We start from the raw sequence: 25,704 nt of genomic DNA, 5'->3' as shown, positions 1-25,704 counted from the left end.
CCCCCCCCCCCCCCCCCCCCCCCCCGGCCTTCAGAAACATCATCTTGTGAAAGTAAAAGAAAAATGACTGAGAATTCTCAGTGGTGTGTGGTTCACCTACGCAAAATTCTTCAGAGCTTGCTCTACGGGAAGAGATATAAATGAAAAGATGGCTGCATCTTAAATTTGCAGTTCAGTTTGGGCTTTGATCCGGCAAGGAGTTCCTGGCATGGGTGGATGTTCTGGTGTTCATGTGTTGCATTGGGGCTTGTCTACACTGTATAGAAAGTTGTACTACTTTATCTATACTTGTACAGTTAAAGCAGTACACCGTCCAGTGAGGATTTGGTTATGTTGGTGTAAAAGTGCTTTATACCATATACCTATTTCTGTAAGGGATGGGGAATAACTTATACTGGTACAAGTCAATGTGTTCACACTAGGACTTTTAATAGATTAATTATTTTAGTAAAATTAAAATAAAATAAAAATTCACATTCCTAACGGAAAACTTTTAACAGTTAAACTTTTAAGTGCCAACCAGACCTTGGAGTTTGGTTGACCAGACCTTGCTCCCTTGATTCCTCAGGACATCATAGACAGCACAATCGTCCTTTTGACATAGGGAAAAAATTCTGTTCATCTCTCCAGATGATCTGCCTGTCCTCCTTTAGAGATACTTAATAATGTGTTTGGGTTGGCTGCCTGAGAGAAATGCAGTTTTTCCTCTATGGTGCAGCAAGAATTAGAGTCTTAAGGGAGTAGTGAAAGAATTAGGCAGTGTGAGAGGGGGAATAGTTTGAAACAAGCTGAAATGTAGGCAGGAGCAGCCTTGAGTTGCTCTGAGAATGAAGATGTGGAAAAAGAGAAGGAACCCAGAGAAGGGATTCAAAAAAGGGGAAGATGGCATTGAAGCAGCTGGAGGAGGCTGAACAATGAAGAGGAGAGAAGCAAGGAGGATACAGTAGCTGAAATGAAAGATGATCAAGGCATACCTAAAGGATTTTATCAAAAGAGTCAGAAAATGAAGGGTGGATTTTAGAGACATTGAGATTTTGATGAGAGCCAAAAACTTCTGGAATTTTTGGAAAGGGACTGAGGTGTGTTTCCATCTTCAAAGCACGAATCCTCTGCTCATGCCAGCTGTCTAATTGAATGTTTCAAATCTGGTTGCTTTCTCAATGTGAGAATTTATTGAATCTCCCTTCAGGCGCTCTCCACTGCCCATCTGAGCATGCAGTGTCATTTCACGAGAACTGGCAGAGATCACTGGTTTAATAATTATTGTTAATGGGTACTGCTGGAAAGTCTGCTATGGAGCTGAATTTGCTACGTGCAAAGGCTTGCACAGCAGATAGCTGTGGAATTAAATTATAATTTTCACCCAAAGATTAATAAATTATATTAGTATAAAAATTACACTAGAACTGTGGTTTTCCTATTTAGTAGTATCTTCAGTACACATAATGCCTGACATCTGCTTATTCTCTTTATCAGAATGGTAATAATTAAAACTCCACCACTATCAGTAACCTTAAATCACATACATTTACTACCTGGGTACAGTGCTTACTGTTAGTCTGAAGTCTAGTGACTACTTATGGTAGCGAGCACTGTGTTTGGTTTGCAGGATCAGGCCCATCCATTTAAAATCTGTTGCTAATACTCTCAAACTATTCTTCAGTTGCTTTTGGATGAAAGCAGTTGGAAAATGGGTAGAATATACTAAAATCTCCAGTGGGTTCTTATGAATACTTATTTAGTTTTACCTTAAAACTATTATTCTGAACTTCATTGTGTGCTTGTCTAGATTTAATAAAAGTACCTATACCAAAGTATAGATTATTATATATTTACTTTAAAAAAAATCAATATAGAATTCTATTGAATGAATGTCCACTAAATATCTAATTCACCATAAATAAGATGTTCACTTCCTCAACTAACTTATTCCTTAGTGAGCCCACTCATCAGAAAAAGACTGAAAAAATAAACAAGCTTTACGGCATAGATTGAAAGCCAGTAAATCCAGGCTAAATCAGACAGGGATGGGGATCTAAGTTCCAGAGTTATGGACCCTTTAGGTGAAAATGCCCCCATCCTGGAATATGGAGGCAGTCTCTGAGGTGTCCAGATCCCAAACATTTTTAGGCCTTTATAGGTCAAAGTGAATAGTTTAATTTTCAGCCACTGTAGATAATAGAGCAGAGGGCACATATGCTGTCAACCTACAGGCTTCTGCTATTTTACATTGTTGCTCTGCTGTGGAGGATTGTGACTCTCTTTGGAATCTGCTGATCCACTACAGTGTATATAGTGCTGAATATAATAGTGCTCATGACCACAGCATTTGCCAGATTTATTCCTGTTGTGTATTTCTCTTGTCTCCTCGAGAATTACTCCATGTCAAATTCTTTGTGAAGCGGCAGTGTTGTAAACATAATGGTGATTTTTCACTAACCTTTTGGTTTACCAGGATATCTGCTAATCAGGATGATTTGTGGGTGTGAAATCTTATTCTGTTGTTGTTGTTAGGCAATACTGCAATAAACATGATTAAGTACCAGCCAAAACAGGGTCCATTTTATGTTGGGCAGTGTAGGTGGTCTTTGCCCTGAAGAGTTTACAATTTAAATAGACAGGACAGATGCAAGGTGGAGGAAGGGGTATAACATACAAGAAGAATGAACATTATAATCAGCTGATTTATTGTTGACATAATTACCACTTACATATAAAGGAGTAAGAAGGCACCAAAAGGACAGCCATGCTCAAAGCATGTAGAGTGCTGTGTCGGTAGAATATAACAGTAGCTGGATGATTTATCAGAACACTGGCTTATTCACAGAATTGAAAGAGGAGCAGGACTCACCAATTTCAATTAAGATTTGAAGTGATAGGCAGAGGGGTACATTGTTAATTGTGGATTTGATGGCATCTAGGGAGAAACTTCAAGATAGCCTTAGAACTTGACCCAAGAAGAGATTCCATCTGTTTTCAGGTTTTTGTTGTTTTTTTTTTAAAGGCATCAACATCTTGTCCTACCACAACCCCATAGATTGCATTACGAGAAGTATTACAGGAGGTCCAGAGCAGAAGGTTTAGCTCTGGTCTGGTCTGAGATCAAGCATCTCTAGCACCCTGAATGAACCAGAATCTGGTGCCTGCTGCTGTATAAGCTATTTGGATAAATACTGACCTCTAAAGAGATGCTGTGATTTGTGATACACTGAGTTATTACTCAGCCTGAAAGCTGACTCTGGTTTGATTAACCTGAGTAAAAGGAACCAAAACTAGTGTTGAAGAAAGACTTAGAGAAAGAAGCCTGGTAAGATATAACTTAGACTACATTTCATCAATGAAAAAACAGAACCTGGAAGAATAAGTTAATTTAAACAAACAAGAAAAAAGTTGCTTTAGTACACAAGGGGTTATTTTGGGAGAGTTTCCTCTCTTGCTCTCCAGAACACCCTGAATCACTGTTCTAGCAGGACAGCAGCACAGTTTGTTTATCCCATGCATAAGAGTTTTCCACCCACTCTACAAGTATGATTATACCCTGTTGTCTGGGCAGGAGTGGAGCAATATTCAGAGTTTAACAAGTCTTACAAATGTTTTTTTTTTTTTTCCTAATATGTTTTGGGTAATATTTGTTCTCCCTCCCTTCTCCCTCGGTCCCAGCCACAACCCCAAAACAGTGATTATCAATACAAACATTTTTAATGTTTAGATTTTTGTATTGAGTGGAAAAAAAGAACAGCATGCATCTTAAACACTATGTGGGATAAATGCTATTTAAATCTTGCCTGAGCTGCTAAACATCACGCTAACATTGGATCACTGGATCTAATCCAGTAAAAAAAAAAAAAAAAAAAAAAAAAAAAGGTCATGTTAGAAAACTAAGCCATCTGTCCAATGTAGAATTGAAAGGCTTTTATAATGAATTACTTGTCCCTTTTACTCTCTTTTTGGGGAAGTGGGGTAGCTAGGAGGGAATCAAAGAGCATTATCGGAGCTGTGGCTGCAAAGCTGGCTTCTGAATTACTCCTACGTTGTAAACCTGATCTTTTTAGCAAACAACTGTATCTGAGTGTTCTGCAGAACTAATTAGTGTATTAGAAACAGCATTTTGTAACTGGCTTGGCGATAACATATGGCACGGCTTCAGAAGTGTCTACTGTCTGTTCCAGGCATTGCTCTTCTAATATAGGCTAGATGATTTTTATATGCTTATTGGCAACAGTACTGGGAGGTTTTCAAAGAACTTTGACTCTCTGCTTTCCCTTTCCAGAGCTGATTTTTATGAATTTTTATAACAAAACAAAAAGATTATAGCATTTAGAATTAACTTTGGAGTCTCTGCTAATGTTTATGAAGTAGATGGTTGTCTTTGATTTCACCGATGTTACTATAGCACTTGTTTATGGGAAAACTATTCTACCACCTGAAAACAGAGTATTACAAAACAGCCAGCAATAATGATGATCTGGGCACAGCATTCCAAGTCAGATCTAATTTTGTTTGCCAAATTTTACTGCATGTTTAAATGCATGTTAATGAATAATAAGTATTCACCAGTTAGAGTATGGATTTTCCATTGAAGATATTCTTGTAAAGAATAATGTCCTTTTGTTGTGAAGTTTGGAGTCCCACACTGCTCTCAGTTCAAGACATGATCCTGAGATATGCTGGGAACTTGAAGTTCCCATTGATTTCAGCATATGTCTGATTTGGCCCATTTATAAATTAAATGGAGAAACAAATCAACTTTACTCTTGGATGAAAAAGCAAAGTTTGAATGAAGTGCAGAAGTGTTGAGAAGAGTGGGATGATAGGGGAAGAGGAAGAAGGACAAGTGCAGTGTAAGGAGCAGGAAGATATATCTAAAGCCAATGTGGAGACAAACATGATACAATGTGTGTGTGGTAGGGAATCTGATTTAAAGCCAAAAGAGAACTTCTAGGGTGTGGGAACAGGGTTTAAAAGCTGTTGTTACAGCTTCATTAGAAAATCCACCATTTTGACCAACTGGTGCATTAGATTTGATAAGATTTGAAAATTAAAAATCGTGTTGGTCTGTTTTTCTTTTCTGTCTGCGATGTGACAAAAGCGCCAGATTTTCTGACCTCTTCCCTTGTATTGAAAGATGCCCAATTTTTCATCAAATATATTTCAAATAATTTTTTCTCCTTTCCACTATTCCCTCTTGTATTTTTCTCAAGCACTGACTCTAACCAATGTTTGTCAGCACTTGAAGCTTTTGAATCTGTAAACTGGAGAAAGTTGAGAAACATAATAAGTATATTAGAATACTTCCCTTCTGATCTGAGAATTGGTACGATAGCAGTCACAAAAGTAGAATTAGACTTCTCTACAGCACTTACTTTATATTTATTTTTATTTCAAATATTTGTACTTTAAAAAATAAAAGAAATAGTATTTTTCAATTCACTAATACAAGTACTGTAGTGCAATCTGTTTATCATAAAAGTTGAACTTCAAATGTAGAATTTGAATGCAGTTTTTTAATACATAAAATAAAACAATGTAAAACTTTAGAGCCTACAAGTCCACTAAGTCCTATTTCTTGTTCAGCCAATCACTCAGACAAATAAGTTTGTTTACATTTTCGGGAGATAATGCTGCCCGCTTCTTGTTCACAGTGTCGCCTGAAAGCGAGAACAGGTGTTCGCATGGCACTGTTGTAGCTGGCTTTGCAAGATATTTATATGCCAGATATGCTAAAGAGTCATATGTCCCTTCATGCTTCAACCACCATTCTAGAAGGCATGCGTCCATGCTGATGATGGGTTCTGCTCGATAACAGTCCAAAGCAGGGCGGACCAACGCATGTTCATTTTCATCATCCTAGTCAAATGCCACCAGCAGAAGGTTGATTTTCTTTTTTCGTGGTTTGGGTTCTATAGTTTCCTCATCAGAGTGTTGCTCTTTTAAGACTTCTGAAAGCTGCTCCACACGTCGTGTTAGGATATAGATATTCAGGCCTGTCTGTAAAGGCCTATACTCTAAGAATTTAGGTGTATTCTTATCACTTAGCTAGTTATAGAGGTATAAAAGAGAGAATCAAAATCACTGTCTTCCAGTGTAAGGTTCTTCTCTTACTGTGACAGTCTGAGGCCCTGTGCTTAGGCTAAGGCCTTTGGCTAAGCAATAGAGGCAGCCATAAGCTGGGAAGCGACCAGTCACCTCCTCACATCCCAAACTAGTCACATTGAAATAAGGTGCTGTTGGGCTGTTAGGAATACAGTCCTGTCCTGATAATGCCCATCGCCTCCAGAGAAAGGGAAGTGCCTAGAAAATGTAAAAGGAAACTTAGTTTGATAGCATCCTGTCTGGCAAGAACTCACTTATCAATAGCTGGGGTGAAATCCTCACTTCTGTATTGTTTTGTGATTATAGTTCCCACTTTGCTATTGTTTGTCTGTATAATCTCTGTCTGGTTCTGTGATTGTTCCTGTCTGCTGTATAATTAATTTTGCTGGGTGTAAACTAATTAAGGTAGTGGGATATAATTGGTTACATAATCATGTTACAATATGTTAGGATTGGTTAGTTAAATTTCAGGAAAATGATTGGTTAAGGTATAGCTAAGCAGAACTCAAGTTTTACTATATAGTCTGCAGTCAATCAGGAAGTAGGTGGGTGTGTGGGTGGGGGAAATGGGAACAGGGGTGGGGAAATTGGAATCATGTTTAGCTAAAGGGGGAAATGGGAACAGGGACACAGGTAAACCTCTGTGGTGTCAGAGCTGGGAAGGGGGACACTAAGGAAGGAAACTGGAATCATGCTTGCTGGAAGTTCACCCCAATACACATCGAATTGTTTGCACCTTTGGACTTTGGGTATTGTTGCTCTCTGTTCATGCGAGAAGGACCAGGAAAGTTAGTGGGTGAAGGAATAAGCCCCCTAACACCTCGTTCCTCTCAGATTTTGGAAGGCACTTCAGATTCTTAAACGTTGGGTCCCGTGCTGTTACTATCTTTAGAAATCTCACATTGGTACCTTCTTTGTGTTTTGTCAAATCTGCAGCGAAAGTGTTCTTAAAATGAACATGTGCTGAGTCATCATCCGAGACTACTATAACGTGAAATATATGGCAGAATGCAAGTAAAATAGAGCCGGAGACATACAATTCTCCCCCAAGGAGTTCAGTCACAAATTTAATTAATGTACTATTTTTTTAACGAGTGTCATCAGCATGGAAGCATCTCCTGTGGAATGGTGGCCAAAGCATGGGCATACGAATGTTTAGCATATCTGGCACGTAGATACCTTGCAAAGCCAGCTACAAAAGTCCCATGTGAATGCCTGTTCTCACTTTCTGGTGACATAATAAATAAGAAGTGGGCAGCATTATCTCCTGAAATTGTAAACAAACTTGTTTGTCTTAGTGACTGGCTGAATGAGAAGTAGGACTGAGTGGACTTGTAGGCTCTGAAGTTTTGCATTGTTTTGTTTTTGAGTGGAGTTATGTAATAAAAAAAAATCTACATTTGTAAGTTGCACTTTCATGATAAAGAGATTGCACTACAGTACTTGTATGAGGTGAACTGAAAAATACTGTTTCTTTTGTTTATCATTTTTACAGAGCAAATATTTGTAATAAAAATAATATAAAGTCAGCAGTGTACTCTTTGTATTCTGCGTTGTAATTGAAATCAATATATTTGAAAATGTAGAAAAATATCCAAAAATATTTAATAAGTTTCAATTGGTATTTTAGTGTTTAACAGTGTGATTTTTTTTTTTGAGTTAATCGCATGAGTTAACTGCGATTAATTGACAGCCCTACTTTACTTTTGGTAGACCTGCCTTATCAGATCAGACTCACTCAAGAAATCGTCATCATGTGGTGTACATGCAGATGGTATGATTTAATGTTGTTCACTCTTTTGTCCATTTTCCTAAATGGGGGTGCAGGGAGGAACTATTTAGAGGGGCAGAGGGCTGTTCTCTATTTTCCTTCCTTTTCATATATTTATCAGATGGTTTATTGATACAATAGCAGATTCTCCACATGTCATTTGCCTTCCATCCCTCTGCCTGACTCACAATTCTGGCTGATTGTCTTAACCAAAGGCATTCTCTTTTAAACCAATTTATTGTCTCTTAAAGATTCAGGATGTATTTTTTTCCATAATAAATCTCTCGCCAATATTTTCTGCTCTTTATAAAATATCAGTTATTGACACATACCAAATCTGTGTCCATCACATGGTATCTGAATGCAATGGAAATTAGAACAAGCATGATATCCAGGCTGTGGAAAAGAGATAGAAGAATGATGGAATAGTATATCTAGGCCAGCCTCCCTTGCCATTTGCCTATTACATATTTAATGATTCTGCATGAGAGCCTTGAGCTTGGATAGTGGGACATAAAGAGAGTTCATCTCCTTGTCCAGTGCCTCCATTTTGGAAAATAAGGTTTTCTGCTATTTGTAGATAGCTTTTGTATTGTTCACTGACAATGCATTTGCCTAGTCTTCTGGAATCCTACTAGTACTAGCTTTAACTTTCCTTTGATCAGTGTTATGGTGCTTTGTAAAATAGACTCCACAAATATTTTTCTGTGCTTAAATACCATACCCACAATAAGAATGTGTGGAATTTGGTATAGGATCTTTGTTGGCAATAGTATAAGAGTAGGGCCTTCAGATGAGGAAATGTTAAAGCAGAAGATATTCAACCCTTATAGAAGTGGGAAGCAGGGAACTCAAACTCTAGACTAATTCAATACCTCTGCAGGACAGAGTAGAATATAAGAAAGGTGGGAGTAGCTCCTTAGCTGAGGAAGTAGGATAGAGTAAGTCCCAAAGGAAGGAACCATTGAGGCGGACAAGTCTGGAGTGCAAAGACCTAGTTTGGGGTAAGAGACCCCTAGGAGCAGTCACACCTGAGAACTTGGAGAAGCCTATAGTATATACACGTTCATATAGTGTTGTGTTTGAATGGTCTTTTAGTAAACAAACAACATGGAAAAGTGGCCTTTTGAGTTGGATTGATTTAAATCGGTGATTTTAATAGTTTGAATCATGATTTAAATCAGCAGTCAGGGAACCTTGATTTAAATAATTGATTAACATCTAATTTTGACTTTTGTACTTAGATATTTTCCTAAAGAAAGATTTGTTCTTATTGGTTGGTAACCATTAAAACGTTGATTTGTAACCAAATATATCCTTTACACTAAATTGGATACTACTGTTTGCTAATCAGAAATAGTATATCCATACATATTTATTTAAGCAATTATATAACTTAATAACCTGCATTTATTCAAATTCTTGACTCTTACATTTTTAATTATGTTAGAAAATGGTGAATGGTGTATTTTTTATTTACTAGATAATTTTTTAGTTGGGATTTGTCAAGCTACATTTAGATGGAAATGGGAATTAATTAAAAAATATACAAAAACTGCATTTTAAAACTGCTTTTATTAGTTAAATAAAACTACCTTAAATGTGCTAATACATAAGGGGAAAAAGCTTATCAAAGTACATTTTGGATTTAAAACGGATTCCTCAAACAAAGGAAATATTAACCATAGTTAGTCAATTAACTATTTTGGTTGCCATTGACCAGATTTTCAAAGGTATTTTAGCACCTAAAGATGCAGACAGGTGCCTAGTGGGATTTTTCAAAAGCTCCTACACAGGTTAGGCACCTAACTCCCCTTGAAATCAATGGGAATAGGTGCCTAACCTCTGCTTGAGAACATTTTAAAACCCCACCAGGTGCCTATCTGCATCTTTAAGTGCCTAAATGCATTTGAAAATCTGTCCCCATGCCCCTCAAGTTTTTAAATTGAGTAGATCTCATCCTCTCCCGCCTGTTTTTTATTCATAGATTGGAAGAGGAAGCAAGATTTCCTGCTTTCTCAATACCCAATCAATTTCTTAAATTTGAACGAATTAATGCAAATGAAGAAAATGTTATTTCTGCACCTGCTATCTAAACTGAACCCAAATATAATTAAGGCAAAACCTTTTCTGGACAAGTGAAATTGAAAATACTTCCATTTTCTCAATTCTAAAGTCTGAAAATAATATACATTCTTAATGCAGTACATGGCATTGTGACAAATTTAGATAGTTTGAGTTGATCTCAAAAGGTAGATGTTTTCCCCTGATTATGTATCTTATTAAAAAAGAAGTGCTCTTTAACTCATTAGAATTTGAGGAGGCCTCAATTACAAATCCTGTTGCTGTCCTGTGCCAGCTGACTCAGGCTCGCAGGGTTTGGGCTGCAGGGCTGTTTAATTGCAGTGTAGATGTCTGAGCTTTGGCTGCAGCACAGGCTCTAGGACCCTGTGAGGTGGGAAGGTGCCAGAACTCGGGCTGCAGCCCAAGCCGTAATGTCTACATTGCAATTAAACAGCCCCGCAGCCCAAACACTGCAAGCCCAAGTCAGCTGGCACAGGCCAGCCGCGGGTGTCTAACTGCCGTGTAGACATACCCATTGATGCAGTACTTTTATTTATTTAAATGATGTTAATAGGTTCTGGGAAGTTTAGGCCTTAATGCTGATTGTGGTAATTTCAAATTTAACTTTAAACAGATTTTTTTTAAGGAAAGGTATTTAAATTTTATAAAGTCTGATATTTAAAATGTCATTTTTTAATCCATCCTCTGACCTTTCCTATCAGATTGTGGATTGCAAGAGTTGATGTGTATTCAGTTTTCACCTTTTCTAAGTGTAATATAGAGGTTTCAAGTGGTGTTTGGGAGAATACATTTAATAGGCAACGTTTATCTTAATGTACATTCACTTTTTCATAAACTGGGACAGCTTCCTATATCTGGAATATGATGACATGGTGAGCTATAATAGCACAGTAAAATAATTGCTTCTTTTTAATGCAAACCACTGTGGTGTTGTATTCTAAAGAGACTAGTTACGATTTGGATCTGTGCTTAAAAAACAAAGAAAAACCTAACTTTTCTAGTATAGATATAAGATTTAGTATTATTTTAACTTTCCTTACATAGTAAAATACAGAGTATGTCAATGTTGGTGTGAGCCTGGCTTTATATATGCCAGACAAGTGGCATAATACTTCTAAACATTCATTTTTCATTCAATTTTAATTATCACCTGAAACTCCAAAATCCGTTGCCACAGCTTTTTTTTTAAATTCTGCAATAATTTGCATTGTTGTGTCCAAGGCTATGATGTGTATTGATTGTGGATCTGTTAAGGAGAAACTCCATGTTTCTTAATTAGCATATGGTTAGCAATGACCTCTTTTTTCACACACAAGTGACAGCTGAATTTGCTTTTTGCAGAGTCTGGAGTAACTGGATTCAAGTCACACAGACATATGCTTAGAATAGAAACGTATCAGATGTAGGAATGTTTAAAGTGACAGTGATACATATCGTTGATATGTATACTATTTATCTTGGAGCTTTGTCATGCGTTTCTCCTCTTTCACCATTTTAAGGAAGATGTTCCTTGCTTACACTGATTCTGACTCCACTATCAATTTCATTTGCATGGATAAAAACCATTAGTTTCCCTCTTCCCCCTTGTAACAGGAAGGATGGAGCAGTTTTTTACGTTAGAATGTTACAGTAGTTCCCCTCTTTACTTGTAATAAGAGGGTCGAGTTCACCAATTGCATGAGCAGGTACAACTCCGTTGACTTACTGATGATGCCCAGCAGTGAATTTGGGTTACTGCAAGATAGCAATCAAAGCTTAAATGTCCCCAGTGAAAAGACTCCTTTGGGTTTTTTAAACAAATAAGACTAAAAAGAATAATTTAAAACATAGTTTAAAAAGCAAAATCTCAAAATTGCTTATCCTCCTTAAACAGTTCAAATAATTCCACGTGAGAAATAGTTTTTAGATGCAGAAATGTTTTACTTTCACTTTTGTGGTGGTTAGCTAATATTCTGAAAACTCTTTTCAAAGCCTAAGTGAGTGCTAACATGAAAACATGTCCACGTATACCTTCTTCCATTTGTAGCTCAGCAAGTCATGCTGTTTATAGATGCATTCGGCAGCAACCCACTAGCACCCCATCTGATCCTGTCCTTAAAGAGCCAGAGAGCATGCCCTGTATTTTCCTGCTTTGAAAAGGGGTTGTTAACTTTTTCAGAATACAAAGATTTTATGGTGGGTTTTTATTATTCCAGTGGCACAGTTCACACCACTAGAGTTAAGCTTTTCTATAAACCCTTGTTGTCAGTGGCTTATAACTTTGATATAAAAAATCCCTCCAGGCTGTTACTTAGTAATAATTGTCTCAGACTTCTGTTTCAAACTTTTTTGAGTTGTGGTACATATAAAAAGATATTTGAATTAGTTTTAAAACACTAATTTTTTAAAAATCCAAAATAAATTTGCTCAACCATTGCAAAAATAAACAGTCAACATGGGGGTATGAGAACTCTGAAAAACTTTTTTAAAGCAACTTGATGGTTACGAAAGTGATTTTTTTAAAAATATTTCGGTTCATTTTTACAAATATACTTTAAAGTTATTAGTACACAAAATAGTCTAATTGGTATTGTATTTTGAACGTATATGTATATTTTTAACATTCATGTTATGGATCTAAACTTTGACTGTACTCATGAGCAGTAACTATTTTCATGAGTATTTTTAATATGTGTTTGCATTCATCTTTATAACGATAGTACTTGTGCATCATTATTTCAGTGTGGTTAATTTGCAATATTATCTTTATTATCAATAATTATTACTTAATTCACCATAAGTGTGCATAGTACCTTACAGACAAAAAGTACAAGTTCCTTCCTGTGGTGTTTATAATTTAAATTCCATGAAGTACAAAAGTTTTGCTTTCTGAAATAGTGTATGTAGGTGGGGTGCTATAAAATCTTTAGGACCAACACTTCAGAATAGCTATATTACTCTGGCATTGTAAAGCCACGAATGAATTATGTAGGTCTTCTCAAACAAGAGGCAATTTAAACTTTATGGCACCTCGTGCTCCCACATGTTGTCACATATTCAATGTAATTTTGCCAGAGTGAAGTGATTTTTTGAAAAAAATCACTTATTCTCATCTAGTTTAGAATTATTTCTTTATTGCTCCTCTCTCTGCTTTCACATTGGGTTGCCTTGTTTACCACAATATATTAAACGTGTATGACTCTTTGAAGTATGTTAGTTACTAAGGAAACACAGCTGTCATTGGTATGAATGGAGTTCAATGAGATCACATTGCTAGAATTTCAGTGCTGAACTTCTGTTTCCTATTGCATTCTACCATATTATTCAAAGGTTGCATTTGTGAGCATTTTGTGTGCATTTCGTATTGCTCCAAAGTGATCTTCCAATTCGCTGCTCTTCTCGCATTGAGCTTTGCTGGTGTGTGTCATAGATGGTTGAATGGAATGTAAAAAACTTATAAAGTGCACCCAACTCTGACTGATGAGTTGGAAGGATGATATCTGAATTAGTGATTATTACAAATGTAATACAAAGTCAGTTTATATAATGTCATGGAACAATCCTTGACCAGTAACTGATGGCAAGCGGTGGGACAGAAAAGTGCTTAAAAAGTATTTTGGGAGCACAGCCTTACAAATGCTTGAAAATTCTAGAGGAGTTTTGCCGTGAAGGTATGGAGGGAGTCTGCTGATTTCAGGTGCTCTGTAGTAGGAGGAATTCTCTCACCTTTGGAAATGCAGTAGCTAATTAGAAAGAGGGAAGGGAATTGGCCATCCACCTCTTCTTCCTTTCCTCACCATTCCTTACACGCATTGGCTGGAATAAAACTTCTGGCTTGTTACCTATTGGATGGTTTGTCAAGATGGATTTTGAAAACTGTACCACAGTCTGTTTGTGATTGTTTTCATTGGTGCATATGTGGCATAAATAGACTTCTAAAATTTTTGGGGTTTTTTGTTTTGTTTGGTAGGTATGTTGATGATGTGATCAGCCGCATTGATAGGATGTTCCCTGAAATGTCTATCCATTTATCCAGGCCAAATGGAACCTCTGCAATGCTTCTGGTAAGTTCCACCATTTGGTTTTGAGGTAATCCAGTGGGGGTTGAATGCTTAAAGGACTAATTTGCTGTTCTTAAAATGAATATTGCTAAAGACTCAAGTACATTTCAGAGTAGTAGTGTCCTGAGGCGGTACAATAATATAGTTCATTTCTTCCTCTTGGTAAGGAAGATGGGAAAATATATTTGACTTAGTCCAAAAGCAAAAAGTACTGATCCAGTCCTGGAAGACGTATTGGCAGAGTTCAGAATCAGGAGGACTTTGTGGGAATCAGCCCATGGACATTGCAAAATGTGATTCCCAAGACCGCTCTGCATTTTTGATGGAGAGTTGCAGGAAAGATTGTTAATTGAACAGGAAAAGCATTAAATGAGTTTGAGGGGAAAATACATGTCTTTAATTTTTGTACTGATAAAAAGTTTGATAAATAACATCAGAATGACTGAGAGTCATTTGACAGTAAAAAGATTTTGCCGTCTTGACTATGATCCTGATCCTGCAGCATTGAAGTAAAGGAAGTGTTGCCATTGAGTGCAGTGGGAGCAGGATCAAGTCTTGTTGCTGATTCTTAATTGGAGAAGCAAATATTCTTAGTATTAAGATTTTCCTATTATCCATATTCTCCTACTTTGATATAGTGAAGGGATTAATCTTTTAATTTAGAGGGCTTTTTGTTTTGAAAAGAAAAGTAAATGGTCAAAAATAGCTCCTCTCTCTAAAGGGATTAATGTGCTACTTTAACATCCAAACTATTAAATATGATTGTGGAAGACTGAGTCTACCCAGCCTCAAACACGTTAACCGTGCCTTCAGCAGCATTATGAGGGAGGGCGAGTTTAATGGGGTAAAAAAATCCTCAGTGAAATGAGTTTGTGAAATTATTTCTGGGTCATTGAGTTTCTGTTCCATGATCTAGTCAGGAATTTGGCATCGGAGTGAATGAGCAGTAAAGACTGGATTATCGATAAACAGGTCCGAGATATTAGAGTTTCTTCTGTCTGAGTGAGCAAGCTTTTATTCCACAAGGACCTATCAGCCACATCAATTTTCACATGCAGCTGCTGTGTTAATGTCAAGACGAGAGCATTTAAAATTTTTAGGGTAGAAGATTAACCTGTTGAAGGGTGTTGAGCAGTGGCTGTATGACACTTTTAATGTAGTTAGCTATTTTTGCGCTGTCAAGGTGAGTGATAGAAGTCCCATTATTTGGCACTTTTAAAATAAAACAAAAAAATATATACTATAGGTGGGAGAGGAAGTGGATGGGACCTATTCAATCTTTTTCATCTAACTTCTCATTCCATTTGCTTTTATGATTAATTTTTCGTTGTCACATACACAACTATGGAAAGATTGGATATAACAGCTGTGTGGGTAGGTATGGATGTATATGTAGTTTAAAACACTGTCATAAAAGGGTTCAGAAACTAGGGTAATTTCTACAAGGGTATCCAACATTAGCACTTTGATACTGTGCTGATGGTATTGTACATGTTAGATAACAAATATCCATGTGGAAAGTGGTCTCAAGGAGACAGAATATGGGACCAGAAAAAGGTTAACCTGTTCACGTTACAGAACACCTTTCTTGGTTTACTTAGTGCTTCCTGGCTCATTATTCAAAGTATTTAATCTTCTATAGTTATAGTGAATATTAAAATGAATCTAAAATCAGAATCTTTGACAAAATTTAGCAATACACTGGCCTTCAATTTCAAATGTTGGGTCATTTAATCCTGTTTTACACTGATGATTTCATCTGTATTTCTCAACAGGGGAAAGGAAAGACTTGCACAAGATGTGCTGATTTATAATTATAATATCCTGGTGGTCATTCTAACCTTCTTTTTTGGTCACTTTGTTGGAAACTTCAGTTAATCAGATGTAGAAAAGAATTCAAGCTTTCATTTAATGTCCAGTCTGAGACAAAGCTAAACCAAACTGTAAACATATTTGACAGGTTTCACAGTAGCAGCCGTGTTAGTCTGTATTTGCAAAAAGAAAAGGAGTACTAGTGGCACCTTAGAGACTAACCAATTTATTTGAGCATAAGCTTTCGTGAGCTACAGCTCACTTCATCGGATGCATCGATGAAGTGAACTATAGCTCACGAAAGCTTATGCTCAAATAAATTGGTTAGTCTCTCAGGTGCTACTAGTACTCCTTTTCTTTTTGTAAACATATTTATGACTCTCACTGTTAGTTGCCATCTAGAATCTGGGCTGTTTCTGTAGCATTTGTAGACTTCAGAATCCTCAGGATGGGAAAATTCCCTGTACATTCCTTAAAAGGATGAGTTCATTTATCCATAAGTCTAGCTGTGTTGATATTTAGTTTCAGTTAATCAACTAACATCCCATTATTAATTTTCTTTGAACAGACAAAAAATTTTAAGAGATTAACTGAGTCAGAATTTAAACAGCTGCTTTCATAGGCATTAAAACATGTCAGTTTGATTAATCAAATGGAACCACATAATATCTAAGGAGCCATAAAATGGTAGTCCTCATGATGCTTTTAAAGTCGCTCTTAGGTTTATTTATTTATAGCATTTTCTGTATGAGAAAATATTTGTTGCCATTTTCACTTTGAACCCAACTTTGCTAGATTCAGAGCAACTCCTACTAAAGGCTGAGTGCCCTCAACTTATTTTATTGTAGTGGGAGTTGAGGACACTCAACACTGTTTAGGACCAAGTCCCAAGCATACAATGTGATTTGGGCACACTGACAGAGTACAAGTAAGGAATAAAGTAGGTTGGAAGAGTTGTTGTTGGAAGAGACTCTTCTTTTGCAATAAGTAATAACATGTTGGATTGCACGATTAACTTGCCCTCTGTGTACCACCACTAAATCAAGGACATGATTACTGGTACCAGATACTTGCAGTGTACTGAACCAGTGATATTCACCTTTCAGTTGGTATTCACATAATCCACAATCAGAGATTATGAAACTTTGTTGTTTGTTGTATATGGTCATGTAATGATCATTTTTCTTTTCAGGCAGCTATTCCTTCTATTTCCCATCTGTGTCAGGCCATGTTGCCAATATGGCATCTTCCATTTGCCCCTCACTGCCATAAAAGCTTTTGCTGGTTTCAGCCACAATCGGTCAGTGAAAGGGGCTCTGTGATGGGCAGTGAGACTGGTACCTGTGCCACTAGAGAAAAGTGAGTCTTCCCTAATACTTGTGACTTGTCGATATCTGAATGAGAGTCCCAAGTAAGACCAGTTTAGAGTTTCTGCACAACAGCACTTTTTCTCTGCCACAACGCTTCCTGGTTCGTTCCCTTACTTCAAATAGTGATTCAAAAGACATGTATTATTTTAATTTAAAAAATTTGTATCACCAATCTGTTTACCAAGTAGTCTTTATTAAGTAACTATATAATCTCATTGATGCAACCTTTGTCCATCCCTTCCCTACTGTTTTGTCCCCCCTCAGTTTTGCATTATGTCTGAAATTATAGTGTAAGTTCTCTGAGGCAGGGGGCCGTGTCTTGCTTTTGTACTGCAAGGCATCCAGCATGCTCTAAAATAATTCAGCTGACCAAGAAAAGTATATACTTACTAATAAAGGTATCGGCATGAGGAACGAGTATATTAAGAAGGCCCAAATTGTTGTGACCTTGAGGGCCCATATTTTCAAACACTGGGCTGGATTGTGCCCTCTCCCTTTGTGAGTGGAAGAGACCAAAATGGTAGGTCAGTGCAGGGGAAGGTATGGAAGGGATCTACTGGGTCAAAAACATGGTGAGAAGGAGGCAGCCTGCCTCCCTCAATGTTAAATTAACCCTTCACGCTGTGTAACTCTCACTGTGAGGCTTCGGGATATGTATTTGGAATCCTGCTTCTAGGGAGCTGGAAGAGGGCACATGCAGAGCCCAAGAGAAGTCCATTGGTTTGGGGAACCAACCTCCCGTTTGTTCTATGTGTAATGGGGGTGTAACTTTGATGTTCTATCCCAAAAAATCAAAGGCAAGACAATTCCACAAGGAGAACTTCATAATTTCCAGCCCCACGCCCACCCTCCTCCCCCGGAAATTCTCACTCAGAGGATGATCTTGCCCTTTGTTTTAAAACATTTTCATTTTCAGACTTAGCAATGCATGTTCTGTTATCATGACCTATTTGAGTGTCTAGTTTGAAGTTTAAAAGTTTAGCTGTCCTTAGTTATCTTTATGGGGGAAGTGGTAAAAATATGCTTGCTATACCTTTTGTAACTTCAAAAGGATGAAGGAGTTTGTTCAGACTTTCCAAAACAAATCACCTCTGGGAAGAGACCTTACACTGAAAATGTTAGCCGAAAAGATTATTGTTCGAGAAAGTTTTGAGAATTTAGAAATTGTTTTGCAGCTTTAACAATTGCAGTTGTGACTACTGTAATCCACAATTCCTTCAGTGTCCCAAAAGTAGTAGTTCTCACTTGAAAGACACCATCTGGCAAACAAAAGTAGACCTGCAGGCTTGCTTTCAACCGGTAGAAACCTTCTTGCGAAGCTTGTCCATCAGTTAGCAGTATACATCTTTCAACACAAGCCACAACCAGTAAGCAAGAAGATACTAACCTATTCCTAGAAGCATAAATGTTGGTTCTGAAAGATTCCTACATGCAATCCTATGTGGCTGTTGCTTCTTCCAGACAACTGAGTCTTTTTGTGTTTCAGATTTATACACAGCAATTGTACCTCATTAGCTTGGATTTAGGCTGCATAGACCAAACGCATAAATCATTGACATCTTTCAGAGCTGTGTGAAATCCTCAACTGATTTTAAAAGCTGTTTATCATGGTATTTCAGTGTGCAGTTTAATCCCAATCTACACTATTGATTTTTCAATTAATTTTTTACTTGTAGCTATGCATGAAAGAAGACAAACATTCACTTTAGATCAGCTTCAATAAAAGTGCTATGCAAAATTAATTTGCTGTGGCAGTGGAGTGAACAGAGGACTCTTTTAAGGTTTTTCTTTGACTTTGTTGCTCAACTTCCATTAGCTTGCAATATTTGAATTGGGATAATAAACAGATAAACTTTTCCTAATATGTTAAGAATACATGAATTGTCTTAGCCTTTTTGTTGTTTCTTTGATTATTTAACCTGTTACATTCCTGGACACACAACATTCTTTGTAAAACAGGTGTGTTTCTTGGGAGATCAACTATCTTCTTTGTTACTTTGTGGTGATCACTGCCCTGGGGAAAGTATTCATCTCCCTAAATTAAGAGTTTTGAAAAATTTTTAGAACATGGACCCTATCTTAATAAACATACTGGGATTGATTCTCAATTATGATGTTCCTGTGCTTGAACTGTAAGCCACCCTAGCGCTCCCTGTATCCTGGGCTGTGAAGGGACCAAACGAGCTCTCATTGTGAATTAGAGCACACTCAGAGATCATATCAAGCATACTTCCTTGTGATGGCAGCAGCCATGCCAAAATGGGAAGTCATTTGTGACCCTTGCAGAGTGAGAGCCCTAAGTCACTTTTAACCATTTTGCAGCCTGCCTTTTAATAATCAGAAGAAGACCTTCAATTTTGAATGAAAAGTACTCAGACTTGACTTAAATCCCTTTTTATGATTGTAGTGAACCAGTTAGTTTGAAGCAGGTAGACATTTTTATGTACTCTCTCACCTGGGCTTCCATAATGTCAAGATTACATGCAAAGTCACTTTTAACAAGATTTACAGTCAGCATTTTTCTCCAGAAAGCGGCTGTACATTCAGAGTCAGATCCTTAGCTGGTGTAAATCGATGTTGCTCCAATAAAAGTAAATGGATCATACCCTAAAATTTTAATAAATTGTGAAATGCACAATGTATTTCGAAATAATTAGAGCTTTCTTCCCTATTGGCTTTCATATTACTGGGGTGATCAAAACTGGTACACTTTATTTGTAATAGGTATAATACAGATTAAGAAGACAGGATTTTGTTTCTTTGCAGTGGAACTCTCCTGATTTTGGCAGACCCACAGAATATCATTTGTCCTTTCATTCTTTCCAAACTAACCGTTTTCTTAAGTTTTACTATGATTATAAGGCTAGGAAAAGAGAATACCAATATTAGAAACAGTAGAATTGCCATTGCAAATGTCATCTTTGGTTTTAAGGTAGAGTGTCTCTAAAAATTCAACTATCGCAATTGCCCTGTGTCTATAATGACTTTTCACAGTATGGTTCTTTTTCAACCATCTTGTGACCATTATCAAAATTCAAAACCTTGTGGTGTGATATTTTAATGATAATGCCAATATATATAAGGTAGCATATTTATTCAAACATCAAAAAGGGCTTTACAAATTAATGTAAGCATTATCTCCATTTTACAGATGAGGCACGGGAAAGTTGTGATTTATCCAAAGTCACACAGCAATTCAGGAATAGAACCAAGTTCTTCAGTTTTCAACCACTAGACCATTCTGCCTCTCTCTGTCACCAGGACTGACTGCCCTCTAACGTTGTAAAGGCATATAAAAGGAACAGTACAGCAGATATAAACACTGGGAAAATGTGCTTTAAAAAACACTGGAAGAGTTTTATTGTTTTGAGCTGTTTCTAACACACAATGATTTAAATAACTGAATTCTAATTTTGGAAACTACTTTCTGCCAAAACAAAGCTCGTTTCAGAAATAGCATGTTCTTCTGATATTTTTTTATCAAGCAGTCTTTTTGATGATAAATTCATTGTATACATTTATATTGCTAGCTAGATTTTTACCTACTCCTTCCCTCCTCTACTTTTCATGCCCTAAAAGGAGAGAGATTTTTGACATAGTTTCCATTCATTCTCATTAAAATCAGATAATTTGCATTTTAACTTTTAAATCTTGTTCCAGGCATTTTAAGCAGACTGATTGTATGGAATTGGGTCGTATTAATTGCAAATGGGCTAGACATCTGTTCACTAAGATGGAAGACTTTTTTGGCTCAGTTTTTGTTTTTCTATATATTGTAGCCACAGTGCTTTAATTAAAATTACCACCATTTTCTATTGGAAACCCAGTTTTTGAGGTTTATAATTTGACCATGAAAAAAGATATCAAATTGAATCTTGTTCTATCAGATCTTATCCTGAGAGCAGTTAAACATTTTTTTATATATTTCATTATCCAGTAATTTAGAATCAGTCATCTATGCTTGAACAATGTAATGTTTACTTGAAAAAAAATCCCTATTTCCCCAAATGCTAATCAGTATAAGGCCTCATCCTTAAAATCCTGCTTGTTGTTCTTGATTTCCTCAGCATTTGTAGTATTCCCTCCTCTATTTTTCTAAAGCAAAATTAGCAAATTTTAAAAGTGACCATTGTTAATATCTCCTCTCTGTATTTACAATGAACTTTTTATAGTGCATAAGCAAGATGGGAACAATCAACCAAATGTAAGAAAACCTTTAATAGGGCACTGATTAATTGTGAGGTTTTTAATATTTTGGAGACTTGCCAGTTTCCAGTATTTATCTGGGACACTGAGTTACAGCTTCTTTTGCCAGAGTCAGAACTAGAAGAACCAATCTCAACCCCTTGTTCCTGCATCAAACCCCACCTCCTTTCACCATCACAGTCTGACCTGCCTCCCTCTGCTGCTAGTACATGACTGTCTCCTCAGGTCAGGGACAAGCAATGTGGAGGGCAGGTTACCTTATGGGTTGTAAATAGGAAAGAACTTCTATGGAACCAGCATAATCTATGAGCAGCAGAGCCCTGGAGTGTGTGTGTGTGTGTTACACTCTACCTGCTTTTGGTGGGTGGGAGTTAGTAAGGTGAGGAGGCGAAGGAAAGGAGAAGGAGCAGGGAGAGGTGGAGAGAAGCTGGAGATGAGTTTATTCAGCTTCTATTCCACTGTATAGGTGAATATGCATCCAATTCCAGAGTGTCAGCGATCCATCTTGATGCTCTAGTAGAGCTTCTTATTTGTTGACGGAAGTCAGACATCCTTCCCATCCCATCCCAGTAATATTACTGTGGTATTAAAATTTAGAATGAGAAAAGTGAAACTTAAGAAACTATTTGTCTTCAGTAGCAAATTAATCTTCATTGGACTGGGATAATTATACCATAAATGTGACTGGCCCACGGGCAAAACCTGTCTTCTAACCTTTTAGCAATATTGTTTGCCAGTTTGGTCTCCTTATTAACAGAATATGCCTTGTTACTGAGGGAAAAGATCACCAACTAATCCTTAATATGGGAAAATCATTTAAAGACCTTAATTTGTGTTGACTTTTTAACGTGCACTATTGCAATTAAGTTAGATTAATGAAAGGTAAATTCCAGCCTCTACATTTTAAAAAAAAATTCTTGTAAAGAACCTAATTAGCATGTTGGTTTATTTAGCCTCTAATGGCTTAATTGCATCCTATCGTGCTATTTACAAATAGGCATCATTAAAGAATAATGATTGTGTGAAGGGAATTGCAGCATTCATACCAGCCTCAGATGAGAGAGAGGGAAAAATGGGAGGGAAAAGTGGAGGGAAAAAATAGCTAATAGAAAGTCTGTTGCTTTTCTAATGCTTATATTTTCAATACACGTACATATGATTCGTGGCTGTTCTGCTGATTATCAAGATACAAGAGTAAAAAGACCAGTTCTGACTATTTTGCAAGGAGCAGGTGGGCTGGCCTTTTGCTGGTGAACGTGCACAGCTTCATTATGCTTTTAATTTGTTGATACATCACTGTCTCCTAAGGTGAATGAAAACACACCCGGGCGCGCGTGCTCTCTCGCTCACACACATTCCTAGTGACATTAGGTATGCAAGTGAACTGAAAATAATATTTTTTCTGTTTAGCTCTGCATTGCAGAGCATCTGCATTTGAAATCAGCAGAGGATTCCCTGGAATTCTGAGAGGCAATCTGGAGTTGAGGGAATTTTCCTGCATAGTGCTGGAACTTGGTGCCTTCAGCAACCTCTCTCCTAATATCAAAATATAAAATAAATCTAACAGAGGATGTCTAAAGTAGTATTTAATTAGTGCCTATAAGAGCCAATTAGTTTGTCATAATTTTCAGTACAGTACCAAAGTTACAAAGAGGAGATTTAAAGATATTTTCTCCAGACAGAATTTTGACCATTTTAAGCAAAATTTTGACCCTGCTACTGCCAGTTTGGAGAGGGAAAGACTGTTTTTGCTTCCTTTTCTATCAGTAAGTTAATTAAAGTGAGCATTTTATAGGAGTCTAAGAATCACAAAATCAAATGTTCAGATTACCTCTCTGAAGTGTCCCTCGTTTTTGGCTTAAAATGTTCATCTGCACTGTTCGTCATCTGTTCTATTAGTGTTAGACAAAATTATTTTTAAATCTAGGATTTTACAAAGGGATTTTTATTTTACCCCTATTTTTGTCAGTAAAGTTGTATATTTCAGTACATTGTCTCTCCTTATCCTGGAGCTTCCCATTTTAGGAAACGGCATTATGAATATCTCAACTGTCAGATTGAGCACACAGTGGTTAAAACCAAGTTAGAACAGCATTGTTAGTAGACACAGAACCAAAACAGTAGCTACATGAGTGTTTAACTTGCAGCTGTTCCATTTTCAGCTCACAGAACTGTGGGGCATATTTTTCCATTCATATTAATTGAATTTTAAAGTGACCTTGTACATGTATTGATTTGAATTAAAATTTTTACATCAAGGGCGAGTTGGCACATATCCTACAGGCGAAATATTAAAAAGCCAAGTGCTGTCTAACAGGGTATCGACAGAAGAAGTTGAAGTTTAATGGGAAAAGTTTGCTTTAGAAGGGAAAAAATGTTGCCCACTTTAATTAAATTGAAAAGTAGCAGATCTCTACACTGATAGTAGCGCCCTATGATTATCATGTGTGCACGTCAAGGGGGGGTACATTGAGTGTTCATTTAAAAAGGACTGGCAAGTGGGGCTTGACCTCCAAAAGAAGAGACCTGCACTGCTGGAGCTCAGAGTAGTAATATGGACTCTGTTCCACACTGAAAGGAGTTATGGGGAGCTCTTGCGGCTTCCAAATCTCACAGCATTCCCCACTTAGGTGACAGGCTGTTGTACAGCCATTGCTGAGTGGAGTATTACTGGCCTCATTCTTTCAGTGACATTACAGAAATTACTATTAATCATTCTTTACCACAGTGACCTTTCCAAAATTTCTGCCTCTAGTTCTGTTTCATTCCCTAATCCTCTTGACAGGAGCCACAACCCCTTCAGTTTGGGGATTACTCAAGTCCTAGAATAAATTAATTGCTGAAACCCCCACTCCCTCTTGTTCAGTCGTAAAAACTACTGGAACTCCACTGTCAAGAAAACATGGGTATAAAATAGGAAACTTAATATTCCAACACCTGGCAGCTGTGAAGAACCCAGATTGATAATTTTTAAAACGTAAGAGTGAAAGATGCAATGTACTTAAGTGCTAAAATTTAGAACGTTTAGCACATATTTCAATAACAGGTTCTTTCCTTTATTTGTTAGATTCATGTGTATAGATAAGTCATTTATAAAAGAGGGCAGGTGGCCTGGCAGTAAAGCTACGTTAGACTGGGTAAAAGACCCAGGATAGATTTTAGGACTTTGTCTTCTGTGCCCGAGAATGGAGCATTAACTTGCCCAGTTCTTTACACACTCAAGTTTTTCTCCCCATCTCAGTCTCCATTCCAAGAAATTTAAGCCGCATCATGTACAGGTTTTAAAGTCAGCCTCATCCAACACTTTGACCTGAGAGCAATTCCTGTCCTAGGCCTGAGGAAACTGAACAAATACATATGCCAGCTCAGATTCAGGATGGTAACAGTTGCCTCTATCAATCCATCTCTTCAGGTTCAAGACTGGACACGTAATTCTACGTAGCCATCCACCTAGCCCACAGGATGCACCTGAGATTTGCATTGGGGTCAAATCACCATCAGTCCAAAGTACTGCCCTGTGGACTCTCCACAGCATCAAGGATCTTCATAAAATGCCTAGCAGTCATGGTACCCATCTGAGAAGAAAGCATTCACTTCTGCCTGTACCTGGATGATTGTCTGATGAAGACAAAATTTGGCAGGAGATGGCAGCAAGCTTGGAATATGCCCTCTTCCTGTTCATCCAGCTAGGTGTCCTGGTGAACAATAAAAAAAAAAAAAATCTCTTATCCTGTCACAGCTGTGTACAGGCCTCCTTGAGCCACTTTACCCTGTTTACAGGGGCCAGTGTGAGGATGAGAATCTCACACCAAGCATTGAGAATTACTAAAAGTGGTACAGTGATAACTAAGAGCCATGAGTTGAAATTAAGAAAAGACGAATTCATAGAATATCAGGGTTGGAAGGGACCTCAGGTGGTCATCTAGTCCAACCCCCTGCTCAGAGCAGGACTAATTCCCCATAGTTGCCCCAGATCCCTAAATGGGCCCCTCAAGGATTGAACTCAGAACCCTGGGTTTAGCACACCAATGCTCAAACCACTGAGCTATCCCTCCCCCCTAAGTGATACTTGCATAGAATATCAGGCATGGAAGGGACCTCAGGAGGTCATCTAGTCCAACCCCCTGCTCAAAGCAGGACCAATCCCCAATTTTTGTCCGAGATCACTAAATGGCCCCCGCAAGGATTGAACTCACAACCATGGGTTTAGCAGGCCAGTGCTCAAACCACTGGGCTATCCTTCCCCCCCCAGAAAGGGGCTTTGAACCCGCAGCCTCCCACACGCTGGGCGCACACCACACCCCCCAGACTACAGCGGGCTAAGGCA

At 37.5% G+C, this 25,704-nt stretch overlaps 1 protein-coding gene across 2 annotated transcripts in view; it reads left to right on the top strand.

Annotated features, from left to right (window-relative positions):
* Positions 1 to 25,704, top strand: part of MED27 (mediator complex subunit 27) — a 173,480-nt gene that overhangs the window by 113,912 nt on the left and 33,864 nt on the right. For both annotated transcript variants that reach the window (XM_037879433.2, XM_043530238.1), the window contains exon 4: positions 13,899 to 13,992. In XM_037879433.2, the coding sequence (XP_037735361.1) occupies positions 13,899 to 13,992 (94 nt within the window). The remainder of the gene's footprint in view (positions 1 to 13,898; positions 13,993 to 25,704) is intronic.

The sequence above is a fragment of the Chelonia mydas genome, chromosome 16, assembly GCF_015237465.2.
Source record: "Chelonia mydas isolate rCheMyd1 chromosome 16, rCheMyd1.pri.v2, whole genome shotgun sequence".
In the NCBI taxonomy this organism is placed as follows: Eukaryota; Metazoa; Chordata; order Testudines; family Cheloniidae; genus Chelonia; species Chelonia mydas.
The sequence above is the reverse complement of the archived record's forward strand: the minus strand, read 5'-3'. Positions and strand labels throughout refer to the sequence as shown.